The sequence below is a fragment of the Scomber scombrus genome, chromosome 21 (assembly GCF_963691925.1).
Source record: "Scomber scombrus chromosome 21, fScoSco1.1, whole genome shotgun sequence".
Lineage (NCBI taxonomy): Eukaryota > Metazoa > Chordata > Actinopteri > Scombriformes > Scombridae > Scomber > Scomber scombrus.
Genome location: NC_084990.1, coordinates 15,328,918 through 15,343,912, shown reverse-complemented (window position 1 = coordinate 15,343,912; position 14,995 = coordinate 15,328,918). Strand labels below are relative to the sequence as shown.

The following is a 14,995-nucleotide window of genomic DNA, read 5'->3' as shown; positions in this document are numbered from 1 at the left end:
TAAATGTAGTTTATTTACCGTGTTGTGAGTGAAGCGCATTTCTGCACCATGGAATCCCAATTGTTAGTTTAATGTGGTTAGCCAGCCACTACTAGCCGGTTTGAGTGTCAATCAAAAGGTGATCTGCCACACCTACACAGGCTTGAGATATGGTCTGAACAGCAAAATGAGCTGTTCAGACTATATATGAACATTTATTTTCACTTTGAGTGTTATGGATGCTTAATGAAAACAACCAACTTTGAAATCACACATGCATTTTTATTACTTTAAGCCAAAGTTCCAGAGGCTTTAATAACTTCAAGTAATTTTATTTTATCTTTATTTTGACCAAACCTGATAATAAAGTTACAATAAATACTGGCGGAAAATTATCACAAAGAAATATGTACTTCAACAATTGTGTTAATTTGTTAAGTGACAAGATTCTAGACAAAGAAGTGGGAACATATTTTGGTGTCATCCGCTTCACGTCATCCTTTCACAGTCATTAATAAGATGAGTTCTTGTCAGAGGTAGTCGCAGAAAACGCATAAACTATAATTTGTAAGCAGATCATCCCCAACCCCCTCTCCATCTCTTTATGTTAACACTTGTCTGTATAGATGGGATATCTGCATTATGCCTGGAGCATAGGTTTTTCCTTTTTTTTTTGGCATTGTGCAAATTCGGCCGTTATCCTTCCGTGCGATCGTTTCCTCTCCCGCTTATCTCTCCTGGCCCCTCCAAAGTCGCTGTACTTCCACACACACTGACAGCGATCAGTATAGCTTTCAGACACTTGTCTGGCTGAGTCTGCCATGAAGCAAAGGCCCTCACAGGTCCCCCTCACTGTCCTCAGGGCTTGTGTGATTGAGTGACTGGAGTGAGTGGGGGCCAAAGATAATAAGGGAGAAAATATAAAGACATGGGGCAATGATATGATAACATCCCCTTCCTCCTCCTCCTCCCCTCCCTCTTTTTTCCTCCCCTTTCCACCTCCCCTTCACTTTTCCTTCTGTTCTTCTTTCTGTCCTACCCCCGATTTCTGTGCACCAAGCCTGTCCCACACAGTAGTGTAAACCAGAAGTGACATGTGACACCCACTCCCCAGTGATGTGCTGACAAGCGGGTACTAGAATAGGTGACAATGTTTTCTTTTTTTGCCAGACTGGCTTAAGTATGGTGAAGGGATTCATGAAGTATTTATGAAATATATTATGAATCGTTGGGTCTGTCTTTTTTCCCTCTGTATTTTAGGCAGTGGCATTTGCTTTTTAATAAGAACGCCTCAGAGAAGGCGAGAGTGAAGAAAGGGGTAAATAGAGGAAGAACTCTTTACATTGCATCCTAACTACGTTTCTTCGTAGTTAAAGCTCTGTGTTTACACATGTTTTAACCCCTGCTTGTACCCCTTTCACACACACACGCAGACACACAATCAAACTTAGTTTCTTCCTCTCATCCTAAGTGTTTCTAATGAGGCAGCGTGCCAGAAAGAAAGGGAAAGTGTTTTTGCTCTCAGCGACCAACAATTTTGCCTTTTCTCTGGTGTTTTTGAAGCCTGCAGTGGAATCTGGCTATGGCCTTGATCAGAATTACATTGTGGAAGATGAATTAAGGTTTTTTTTTTTTCAATTATCCCAGAGGTTGGCCACCATTAGAGCATCAGCCTACTCCTGCAGTGAGACTAAACTCTTTAGTTTTGTTCCCCTCATCACCATAGAGCACTTGTTTGTTCTGCATTGTCAAGCTTTTTGTGTGTTTTTGTCTTTGTACATTTTTATTCAGAAATTATCCGTTTCACATAACACATTTTCTGCTTTAAGTACTTGTATCAAATGGCCAAGAGTGCCCACAGTAGGAAAAAAATGTTGCCTATTAAAAAAAACACAATCAAATTATCAAATTGCTCATTAAATAAATGTTATTTATGTAGTTTTTACCTTTTATATTTTCTCTTACTTTTTTCCTTTGAAGAATGAACAGCAAATGATTGTTTTTGGTAATTATTCAACTCCACTGTTTATTCCTGGGTTGAATGTACCATGTTCTTCTCTGATTGATTTTGTTTTTCTAAAATCTGCTCAAGAAGTCTAGAGAAGAGCTCTTCTCCACAGCCCTCATTTCTCATAATTTTTGAACAAATGTTGTGAATTCCAGTACAAAACCTGCAGACTCCCAGGAAACTGGTAAGTGTTGGGAAGTTCAGGAGGGCACATGTTGGAAGGGCTTTGGAAGGGGGCCTTACTGGCCTCATCAGCATTTGAATGTGTTCCGGCTAGTGAAATAACAAAGTATACATAAATATATAGAGATAATGATCTGGCTAAGTCCCTATGTGTGCTGCTGTATTCTTATGCTAATACACTAGCTATTCAGCACCAACAATGGTCACATTACAAGAAAAGGCAAGGCACTGAAGGAGATAGTCTTCTCTCTGCATGTCCACTGATGGACGCGCACACGCACATGCTCAGCAGGCCCGACTCCTCTCCCTTTGTGTCTAGGTTTTTTTTTATTACATTTTTCAATTTTAGATAACACTCTAAGAATAGACATCAAACAAAAATGAATCATAAATCGAGGTCAGGAGTGAGCCTCTTTCCAAAGCAGAGAAAGGGTTAAAAGTGAAGGTATTTCTTTCTTTAAAAAAGATGGAAAGACTGATAGGAGAGGAGCTCTTCTCAGCAGAGGGTTCAGTGAACCATATGTAGGTAGCCACAGGCTAATGGGCCGGTTGGTCCCTGGCTTGCCAGGTATCCCACATTGCACATCCTAACTCCCCCTCCACACACACACACACTTTCTCTCTCTCCTCGTCATCCTCCAACATACATTTCTCCCACCCCTCCCACCTTCACTCTGTGAAAATCCCTCCTCCACTTTCCTCTAATCTCACCTTTTTCTCTGGTGCTGACCCGGGGAGGCCCACTTTATTCCCCACTGCACGCCAGAAGCCAGCGTTGTGATCGGAGCCCGGGCCCCTGTGCTGGTTCCCCCTCTCCTCTCCTCTCTCCTTGCCCTGGCTGCCCGCCTCCCCGACGGCTCTGCTCTATTGATTTACTCCTCCAACCAATGCTGTCTGTCTCTGTTTTGCACCACCAGCACCTAGGTCCCTCATCTCTATAACCCTCCCTCTTTCCCCGTTTTCTCTCTTTCCCTCTCTTACTCTTTTCTTTCTTTCTTTTCATACTTTCTGTCTGCCTTTCTTTCTGTCCCCTACCATACAAGTATGGGCAGGGTGAGAGAAACCTGATGGAGGAAGAGAGATGGAAGGATGGGGGTGTGGGAGGGGATTTAGGGCCTTTGATTTTTCATTAGAAGTGCCTCCATATTATAATATTGGGTTTAATCGGGCCCTCATGCCTTAAAGAAATAACCATTGAGAGATGATCCCTCGGCCTTCAAAAAGTATATGGCGCTTCTTCAATCAAAGCCCTCCTCCAATTTGCTCTTTTGTTTGGAGTTCACTTGCAATCCTTCCCCCCTCCTCCCTTCTCTTGCCGTCTCACGGCCTCTCGCTTTGTTGGTACAGTCGTTAGGCTTATTGACTGATCTCGGCTGTACTTAGCAATAGAAATGACTTTGACAGGGAAATACACCACTGGTATCACAGAGGTACAAGCATGAAAGGCTTCTATCAGAATAGTGTACACCAGCAAACAGAGAGGTATTTCCCCCCAGAGATAACATCCTGTTTACTCATGGTCTAATATTAAAATCTTTGATAGGTTCAGTGATATATTGTTAAAATAGGAATAATCATTTAATTTTTTTATTGGATTAAACCGATACAGAGAAGATACAAGGCTCTTCATGCCAAGCTTGATACAATGCAAGTTGTCTGAGACCTTGTTGGTTTTTTTTTTCAAGTGACACAAGATCTTTTTGAATCTGAAACACTGTCACCCTAAAAAAGTCTCCTCAACTCATACCTGTTTAGGTATACTGTAGGCTCATTTATTACCTTGCGGTGGTTGATCATTCATTTTTTATTTTTGTTCCTGACAACAGCCTCTGTGAGACTCCTTCAGGTTTTTCATGGAAGTGGAACACAATGCTGTGTGCACAGGAGCCACCAAAGCACCAACCTGTGAGCTAATGAGAGGCCCCATGCTGTTATCTAAGGCTCCGGCTTCTCTACCACTGCTGCACTTCTATTAGGGGAGAGAACACACACCGGGCTACCGTTCACATATGTTGCTCGCGTACGTTCTCTAAAGGAGGTTTCCCCGGGTTGCAAAGGCTCGTTGAAGCCTCCGTCGTACATACAGTAGCCCTCGTGCACGCCTGTGCGCTCACAAAAGCACACAACAGACAGAAGTGGAGGAGTCGATGGCACCAAAGACCGCAATGAAACAAAGGCAGAAATGACACCCTCCTGTGACAATCGCAATTGTAGCTGCTTGCCTTTGTCTGATAATATATCAAATGCATTAAAAAAAAGAGCACTTACTTAATTGAACAACCTCTCCCAATTTGTTTGTGTTAAAGGAGAGTTGAAGATGCTAGACAATCATTTGTATGTGTGTTTTCCTTTGTGCCGGCTGTGTTTGTGTGTGCGTGTGTGTTTGTTAAACCCCTGCCAAGCAGAGATGCATTATTTAAGATGCTGTTGTGATACTTGTGCCTGCTTAAAGGTCTCAGCTTCCTTTTAACGCCATGCCGCATCAGTCCACCTCTGCCCCCACTTGTGGGGGGGAACCAGAGTGGGACCTGCTGGCACTGGTCCACACATCACCTGGGAAATATCACAGTAGGAGGGAGGAAAGGAAGTGATACAGACAACCTTTAAGTTTAGCACGCATTATTGTAAACAGAAACATTTTACCCCGATTTACTGTCATTTTATTGCTAATTCTAGACTCAGTTTTTACAAGATATTTAAGGATATTAAACTGTCAGAGAAAGTGTTTACCTTTGTATTTGTGAGCATTTTATGCGGTTGGTTCAGATATATTTCCACATTCACAGAGCAGCTCTGACAGTTAGAGAAAAAAAAGATTCAATGCCAGATTCAGGCAAGCACATGAAGCTGGACATAAGAGTTATTAAGTCTAAATTTGGAAATACCCAGCTGTTCTCCTACTGGTGAAAAAGCCTGTAATGGAACGTTGTATTGTAAATTGAATATGGTTAATTACTCTTCATGCTATGCCACCAGCCATGTGTGCAGGGTGAGAAGGAAAAGCTTGGGAAAGTGGAGGGAAAAAGCGTCTGCAGAGGAACTTCAGGGCCCCTCATTACACTCCGCCCCTGGGTATTTTTACGCCTTTTATTTCCCATCTAATGAACTGTTTACATTTTTCAGCTTTCCAGGCGCCACAATTATTTGCGCCTGTCCTTGTGTCACTCGTTACACTGGCCAAAAGTTGTTGGAGGGCATTGAAATGTGTATATAAATATCAGTTTGTTTGATTTTAATTATTCTGAATATTTGTAGATGAGGAACTTTTTTTTTTTTTTACATTACAAAGACAACAATCGTCAACAGCATGTAATTGGAAAAGGTTTTTTTTACAGTTAATTTCTGTAAACGGATAGATTTACATTCCTCTCAATGGACTATGAAGGAACTAAAACTTATGCTGTTTATATATATATAGTATATAGTCCTATATGCACATATACTATAAAGGAATTCTACACAAAGAAAAGATCCATATTTTTGTTATAATTAAATAAATATAATTTGCTGCTCAGAGGATTATGCCAAGCTGATTAGCATATCTGATATGAATTGTTATGCATGCATATGTAATTACATTTTGATGGGTAAAGAAGAATCGTTTTTTTTTCTTCTTTTCCGTCTGCTATCCATGTCAACAGAGGTAAAACGTGTGTTTTTGACAGGACAGCAGCACCTCCATCGCTGCATTTGATGGGATGTGTAGAGTTTTTAAAGGCAGGCCACTTTGCATAAAGTTAAGATGTACCTTTGTACTTTTCTTGTGTGCTTCCGGGAATAGAAGCAAATTCTCACCCAAGATTAAAAAAGTGACAAAAGACAGACCTTTCAAAAGGATTAAAAAAAGCTCTTTTTTTCTTATTCTGAGCAATAAGGTATCTTCTGAAAGCGCTTATTCTTTTTTAGATTACAAAGCCTGATTAGTTGGTTTTATCTTAAGATGCAGAGTTCAGTCATCACATACTGTAACTAGAATGAGACATTTTCAGTGCTGTTTCTTTATAGAATCTCTTTAAAAAAAAAAAGAAAAAATCATATAATCAATTGGCAGGTTTTCCTATGGAGCAGGTATCTGGTATCTACTTTCCTGACCTCGAATAATCCTGTTGTCACTTAACAATTTTTTTCTTAGCACCTTAACTTCTAATCAAATCCGTCACTGTATTGAGCACAGCTGTTAATGCTTTACATCAAATGGGAAAGCAGTTATCACTCAGGAATCAGTTGTTTTCCAGAGGGGGAATCCAAAAACTAGAGTGTGTATATACTGTAAGTACAGGGGGAGGCAGCGGCAACACTTTCATTTCAGTGACATTTTCCATTCTTTATACTTTATGCTTTGTTATCTGCACCGTTCTCATTGCAGAAATGCTTCATACATTCATCTGTAACAAACAGCTATTTAGAAATACCAAAAAACCCTGTATATAGTTTGAAGGCGACGTAAGCCTTAGCATTCAAATCAATGCTACTCCCAGGCTTCCTCGTCTCAATTACTGGTGAAGTCGTCTTTCCCCCTAAGTTGCACTGCAGCTCTTTAAGATGAAACTCGACTTAAATGGGATATGTGGGTGTTTTCCTTGCAAAAAAAATGAGTGTGTGTGTGTGCCTTGTGTACATGCTGTATTCAGATTGATGCTTATTGTCTTTCTGGTTTTACTCAAATTTGAAATGTTCTTTTAATGTCCTGACAACAACAGAGTGACCACTTATTTAGCCCTGGAGAGAACATTTTTGCGAGATTGCTGATAGAACAATTTAAATGAAAATTCAACATAAAAATTAATTACATTTTTAAAATGTTACATTTTAAATGATTAATAATCACTTCAAGTTAGAGTTAAAAAGTAAAAAATTTTTTTGCAAGAATTTCAACAAAAGATGTCAGTCTCAAGAAACCCCCACAGAAGTTAATAAAAAGTTTGCCATATAGCACCATATCTATTTGATTTATTTTAATCAAAAGAATATTGAGACAAATTGACTTGTGGGATTTAAATAATCATATATGATACATACATGGATTATACATGACAATTTACCTAGTTTCTGTAGATATTTTGTAATTTTCTGTTTCATGTTTTGTAAAAATTATTACAAGGATTAAAGTTAATTATTGATCTTAGGGATGATGGCACAATCACAATGGTAAAAACATCTTAAACAGCACATGTTGACATAGAAGATGCTGTGCTGCTGTGTTATTTTGTGTTAGTGGGGGCCAGTGTTGTGTTTTACTTGAGTCAGTGCTACCGATCTCCTCTTTTCTCCACAGTAGGCTTTCTGTGGTTAGCTTAGGTCCCTGTGGTTGAGTATTGTTTGGGTGCGCTCTTTATCTAATGGGTATTGTGGTCTGGGTCAATCAAGCCCTCCGTCTACTCTGTAATTACTCTCGAAAACTGTGGCCCTCACCATCACGATACTAACAGCCAAATCACATCAGCCATGACTTTCCACTCAGTGCTCCAGATTATGAGGAGAGACAAATAAGAGAAAAAAACCCACAACTGGCTCAAAAGTGATTGTTTCCAAAGTTATTTCAATCAAGGAACTTGATATCACTCTTGAGTTTAGAATTGGCTTTTTCAAGTTTGGTTTGTGCTTCTCTCATGGAAGGTAGCATCAAAGTGCTTTGTGCAATAGCTTCTTCAAACTTTTACTGATAATAGAAAGATAGTGGGAAAGGATGCTGTATATGAGGGAAAAATGTCCCCACCAGGTGTTCTTTCACTGATTCCTCCTCTTTGTTTTTATTTATTTAGAGTTGAGGACTAAGTAAATATAGAAAATAGAAAGAATTCATGTTGAGGAAAAAGTGATATTTTCATTCCTATGCTGTTGTTTGTCTTTGATTTTGCCCACCTCCTGCAGCCCACCTAGAAACCCTGTCAAGGCAGGGAGAGAAAGCGAAGGAGGCTTAGTAAACACTTTCTGTGTCTGCTGCTGGTGTGTATTTAGTTTAGAGGGCATGCCAAGAGGCTGTTTTTCCATGGGTCGGGTGTCTGTAAACAAGCGGTACAACGGCAGCCCACTATTCCACAATCGGAGGTGGCACATTCTGAAGTGTGTATGAAATGTGTGTGTCTGAGTGTTTGTCTTTTGGGGTTTTTTTTTTTTTTGGACATGGCATTCCCTCTTATTCTAGCCTATCTGGAGAGAGAAAGAGAGAGAGAGTGAGTTTGTATGTGTGTGTGTATGTGAGAGAGAAAGAGAGAGAGGCAACCCCAAATCCGATGGGCCGCCAATGGGTGATGAATTATTCCCTGTCTGAGTCTCAGCATTGGTGTTATCACAGAGCGTGCCACTGCACTGGGATGACAGCAGTGACAGCCCCAAGAAAAGATTTAGCGCTGACAAGTGATACTTCCTCATAATACATCTCCCTGGCCCTATCCCCTGTCCCCCTGTTCCACAGCTTCTTCATACACACAAGATGAGGTTTTTTATCCCTCAACTTGTATTTGTTTAAGTGGGCAAGGTGGGGGGCTCTTTGCCACCACTTCTGTGGCACAAGTGCACTGAGTACAGTAGATCACCTTGGAAGGTGGCATGGGCAGAAATCCGGTTGTGCTTGTTGTCAGTACATGTGTTGTATTGGTACACTCACACAGAGACACACTCACACACAAACACAAAACCTGCATGCGTATGACTCAGTTTGTCACAGAGTTCCATTAGGGGGCTCTCGTGCTTAAGGAATGCCTGTTGTGTTTTTGCATCAACCACAGTACTAAGCCATATTTCCCCACTTGCTTTCTCTTTTTCCTCTCCTCTCTTTCTCCTTTCTTTTTTGTTCTTTTTGTCCTTCTCCCTCATCCTCCTCCCCCTGCAGAAAAGGTCACGTATTGCCTACAGTGATGAGGTGCGCAACGAGCTCCTGGGGGATGACGCCAGCTCCTCGGAGGGCCAGGTGAGGTGCTAATCATAGGCCCAGCCGACACCAGTGTGGGTGGCTGACTGGCCCCTAGGGTGAGGAGGTGGGCCCCTCATAGGGGCCATCGAGAGCTGAAACCACAGTATTGTCACCAAGTCATGCGGAAGGAACACTGTTTAATGCAAAGCTGGGCTGCCAGTGAGTGGGCTCAGGGCATGGGACCAGTGTCTGGCCAAAGCCAGATTGTGACCGGTGCACGCACCCACACACACACACACAAACACACATACACGCACTTAACACAAACACACAACCCAACCCAGATTTCAATCCAAAACCTCGGCTTCTCCACTCCAACCGTCCCACAGCTGTTCTCCAGCCGGGTATAGACTTAGGCCTATTATAGATCCTCCATTAAGGTCCATACACCCCCAACACACAGACACACACAATTGCTAAATCTTGTTCCATCGTCTTTCTTTAAACTCCAAGGGTGATGAACCTGCACAATGCAGATACTCAAAATGAATAAGGGCATAGGTTTTTATATTGCTGACAAATGGTACAAAAAAAATTTAAACAAAACATAACACACTATTTTGGTGCAAAACCCCCCAAAAAGGATCCTTTAGCCCTGACATATTTTTATTTTTTGAATTGAGTTTCAGCCTTTGACCAAAAATATCATATCTTATTTAATACATTCACAATTTTGGTCTATATCGATCAGCATCTTCACAATTGATTTATTGTTTATTAAAAGATGATGACTGATATTTTGTTTAAATATCAGTACAGCCTGTTGAAATCGAAGGATATAAACAACAGATAAATCCCACATAAACAGTTTTCATTCATTGTCAGCAATGTCTACAAAAGATTAATTCACAGCAGTTATGAAAGTGGCAATGAAGAAGAAAAACAATTATCTTGAATTGTGATCTTAATTGCCCAAAATATGCCACGTTCTTTTAAACTTAAGTTGTTTTGAGTAAATGTAGAGATGCATCAAAACAGTGATACATCAACCAATTCAGCAAGCAGCGTTTTAACATTTAAGACGCTCTTACCTATTGCTCACCTGCACAGCTGCCACTCATACGTAGCCACTCTCAACTATGACCAAACGTCTTTTGACTAATTATATATTGCCTTTAGAATCGGCTGTCAACTTGCAGGGGTTATTGTGTCTCGAGGCACACACAATCACAAATGCATGCAAATAAATACTTTGCATTTGCAAATGTGCACACTCGAAAAAAGAAAAAAGACTATGTGGCAGATGAATACTCAAATGCATATTTGCACATTTAGTCCCACAGTGCTTTATGGGAGTATATTTAGATGATTCACAGCTAAGCAAAGCTAAATAAAGTTGTCTGTTTTCTTTTTTTGAACATTTCCTTATTACCATTTCAATGATGACCCATGAACTACACATCTTAGAAACATATGTATCGCGAGCCAAGATGTGTAATTGATATGCATATTCCCCGCAAATTAGCGAGACACAAAAGTGACTCTGACATTTTATGCAGAAGTTGGAAGGAGACTTGCTGTCAGAAATGTCACGTTTGAGACACTGATGGGTTCTATCAAAATCTGAAAAAAAAGTACCACATCTCAGTTCAAATCCTATTTCTCTTTCATTAAAAATTGATCCAGAAATATTTAAAAGTAATATTTAAAAACCTACAATTCACATATCTCAAGGAAATTATTATTAAGAAAAAAATGAATCTTTTTATTTTACATTTATATTATAGATTTTGAAAATCATGCTTTATTTTTGTAATTATTGTTCAAAAAATTATTAAATTAATTCTTATTTTTAAACAGTAATTATCAAGTTTAATTTGGCATTGTTTTGTGTCAAATGATAAAAAGAGACAAACAATAAAATGCTGTGTACTTGTCCATAAATGCACAAATATCAGGGAATAAAGAGATAATTAAATATGATATTTAAAGCTCAGAACATTATCAACAACATCATTTTCTATTTTCACCTAATATCAACATGATAATATAAATAGTGAAATGTAAAATACTATGAAGAAACTCTAAAATTATATAGTTTCCATATTTTATTGTGCAGCATAAATTAAGAGGAACAAAATATATTTGTCTTAAAATTTTCTTGCACAAAAATAACAAAATACTCACCCATTTTCCATACTAGACATTATTTTAGTTTCCCATATTATATTCTCCAAAAATACATGTTAAGAGATATTATGGACTCACTTCAAACCGTGATGTCTTTAACACATTAACTATTAATAATAAAATAGTGGAAAACACAATAATAATCAGCAATTATAATATTTGATGTGAAGCTTTTAAAATGACAATTATGTATCTAAAACACACATACACAAAGACACAAAGAGTTCATGCTGGGGGCAAAAGCAAAGTAAATAGATGATATACATTTTCTCTTTTTCTCCCAGGTGCCGTATTTACCTCATTTTCATTTTAAAACTTGTGGAGATAATACTTGTCTTGGTTCTTGCTGTGAGTGGAGTACTCGGAACTTCAGGGTTTTTTTATCTAACGAGACGGCGGTGATAGGAGAGGGGAAAAAATGGTGGGGGCCGGGGCAAGTCGGTCAATTTAATTCCTGACGATCTGAAAGAGGTCAGGATCATTTCATATAGCCCTGGCTGAGCAGATCATTACCAGTCACAAATCTGTTGGTTACATGGCAAGGATTTATAGCTAAGTAAATAGGGAACCGTCATAAGTTCTGAAAATGGCGTGTTGGCCCTGCGATAATGGCTAAAGGACGATTTAATAGAGTTCGGCATTTATTCGTTATCTGTATGCGGACAGAGACTGAATTGGCACTATCACTCGTTTTTTTAATAATGTGGTAGGCTACCATTGCACATTTTTTCTTTCTGTTTCCTCTGCATGCAACACACGCACAAATGCTGGTGCGTGCACACACACACACATGCACACACACACACGGAGGCGCCACACACAAAGCAGCAACTGCACACACATTTTTCACACACGAACCCTATACGGAATAGTTTCGATTTCAGTCACAGCAGAAGGCTTGGCCACAAGAGATTGTGCTGGTTTGAGCCGGCATGGACCAGATTTTACAGGCTACAAAGGAAGCAGATTACCACTTGTATCGAATTCCGTATTGGATAAAAAAAAAATCTTTTGTTTGAAAAAAAAAATTGCTGATTATCATAACAGAAAAATTGCAGCAGTGCAATTTTGAATACTGGCTGGCATCACAAAAACACAAGGAAAGGCGCTCATGCAGGAGTAATTATAACATTTACAATATTCTGTATTTATTGCTCTATATCTCTTGAGCAAGGCGAGCATCATTGGCTACACTAAAGAATGGCTTCCAAAGAAAAAATAAAGCTAAACAGGAAGAAGCTAGAAACACAGCTCAACATGCCTCTCGTATAGTTTTAACAAATCCTCCAAGAGGTCTTACAATCAGTCAGGCAGCACAAATGAGCTAGAACAAGTTTTGTTTGGTACCCATTGACTGATGGCAGAACTGGGGTGAGGGATCGCAGGATCTGCTGGGTTTGTTCAAGCCCCAAATAACCACCTCCACAGTGTAGTTTTAAACTTTGGCCTCTTTAATAATGCATTCTTAGTGGGGAGGTGTTGCTTAAGTTAGAAAAGACAGTTTCCACTCTCAAGTGCGTCTTGTTACTGCCAACATTTTCAAGGGCGAGAGCTCTTTAGAAAAACATGCAATTATACTTGTTTACCTCCCACATTACAGATATTGGCAATATTTTTTATTTGCAATATAACAGTGAACCACTGTAGTCTTATTGTTTGATTGGTGGAAAAAGAAAAATGATGCAAGACCTATTTTTGAGATGCTGTAAAAATGACAGGGGGAATTGCTGTGGCAAATGCAAGATTGCAATGTATGAAATACTTGATATTTTTGTTTGGGTTTAATATAGTATACATTCATCCTGAATTCATTATTATATGACACATTTCTTTGAGTGTGTTTACTAGTGGTGGAATAATAATAGAGGAAACAAATTTATGCAGTACACTGTTGATTTTTTTTGTGGTTAAGGATTTTAGTATCAGACAGGTGCAAATGTTAAATGTTACTTCTTTGATATTTTCTGGTCATAAGAGCTAGCAGAAGGAACTGATGCTTCATTTTATCCCCTTTGTCACATGTTTTGAATAATTCCAATATAAAGATGCCATTTTCCAACCCTCTCCCAGCTGTTTTCGTAACCTTAAAGTTAGTAATCAAGTTTGCGATTCAAGATCTAAGACGTCTCTCTTTTATATAGTACAAAATAATTCCAGACTCACAAATTCAAAAATAAACAGCACAAGTAATAGTTGCCCTGAGCCTCCCTTTAGATCTGATAACCCTTTAATGTTGCCCACGAAATGTGGATTTAAGAAGAATCACCTCTTAAAGGCTTGCAAATCAGGAATTTGTCCTTCCCCTTTTCTTTGCCAAAATGTGTTGCATTCCCACGATAAGCTCCAGCCTTCTCCTTCCTTCTCTGCAGCCCTCAGGCCAGAGAAGCAACCTTTTTAATTGTGATTAGGCGTAATTAATGACAAATGGGATTATTGCTTTCCCTCAAATGTCTGATTCACTATCAGAGATGCACGATTTTCCGGGACAGGGAATCGGAATAGGATTTTTTATTTACTTCACTTTAAATTTGCTATTCTCTTTCATCAAAAATGTATAGCTATGCTAAGATTCATTTTTCATGATCTGTGGCTGTCCCAATAATAATAAGCTGCAGCGTTTGTATATACAGTAATAGTGGTAGCCTTACACAGCTTACCGTACATAATCTAAACACATGCACCTTTACTGAGATACATAAGCTACATGAAATATTGATAACACATCAGCATTGATAAACAGTGGGACAAGTGGAGTTGCTCAGCATTTCTCTAACTCAGTTCCAAAGGGCACATATGTCTATTTATCCTTTTCTAGAGCATCCAGCAAAATGACAAATTCAAAATATGTTCCCTTAACATTTTAAACATACTGTAACTGTAGACTATATTGGACTCTTTTTTTTTCTTTTCTCTTGCTATATCAACTTCTGTGATGTGACTTCCCTGATAATGTTAGTTGATATTGCAAGTCGAGCAATCCATTTTCTCTCTTTGTTTATTGTGACAGCGCCAGGACTTGATCTTTGTTTGTTCAAAAAAGTGAGCCCGAGCGGCGTGTTTAGCTTCGTTTAATGTGTTTGTCTTGTGATTTCCAAATGCTAAACATGCAAACAGATAAATCGTCAAGGTTAATTCTCTACCCAGCCACATGACTGATCTTCCTCCTGCCATGTTTCTGCTTTTTATCTCTCTTTCACTCTCTCCATCTTTCTCTCTTCTCCCTTTTGCTCTCATGATGCAGTTGATAAAGTTGCGTGAAGAGGTAAGTGCTTCTCTGCTCTGACAATTTAAATTCTGCTTTCCCACTGAAATTTCCATTTGCCCTCCTCTCTCCTGTAGAAAATTAAGATCAGCTCATTTGGACACTTTTTTGCATGTCTGATTGAACAGCTTAAAGGCCAAGTCAAAGATAATGAATTCACTAAAGGCCAGTTTCTCCAGTTTCCCCCTTCCTTAAATATAAGAAAGAGAAGATAAGATATTATTTCCGATACGTCTTTTTGAAGACAAATATTGGGAAATGAAGTAAGGCTTAGAGCAGCTTCAGTTATTACATAGTTCAGAACTTGATCAACTTCTTAGTTTCAAGTGGAAACACCTGGCTGTAAAATTTACTATCCCTTAAGTTTCTTGAATGGAAGCAAATTAGTTCTGCCTTTTTGTAATAAATGGGATTCACATGATCATTTGTGATGTGATGTTTTACCTGTACATGATATGAAACTGTAGTGTAGTTATTCACCACTTCATCAACATCACCACCATTGCCAAAACTTACTGTT

General features: G+C 39.0%; 1 protein-coding gene across 3 annotated transcripts in view; it reads left to right on the top strand.

Moving 5' to 3' along the window:
- Positions 1-14,995, top strand: part of vti1a (vesicle transport through interaction with t-SNAREs 1A) — a 118,121-nt gene that overhangs the window by 15,208 nt on the left and 87,918 nt on the right. For all 3 annotated transcript variants that reach the window (XR_009927627.1, XM_062442338.1, XM_062442339.1), the window contains exon 4: positions 9,003-9,080. Coding sequence is in view for 2 of the 3 variants with exons in the window: in XM_062442338.1 (XP_062298322.1) it covers positions 9,003-9,080 (78 nt within the window). In the remaining variant the exon portion in view is untranslated. The remainder of the gene's footprint in view (positions 1-9,002; positions 9,081-14,995) is intronic.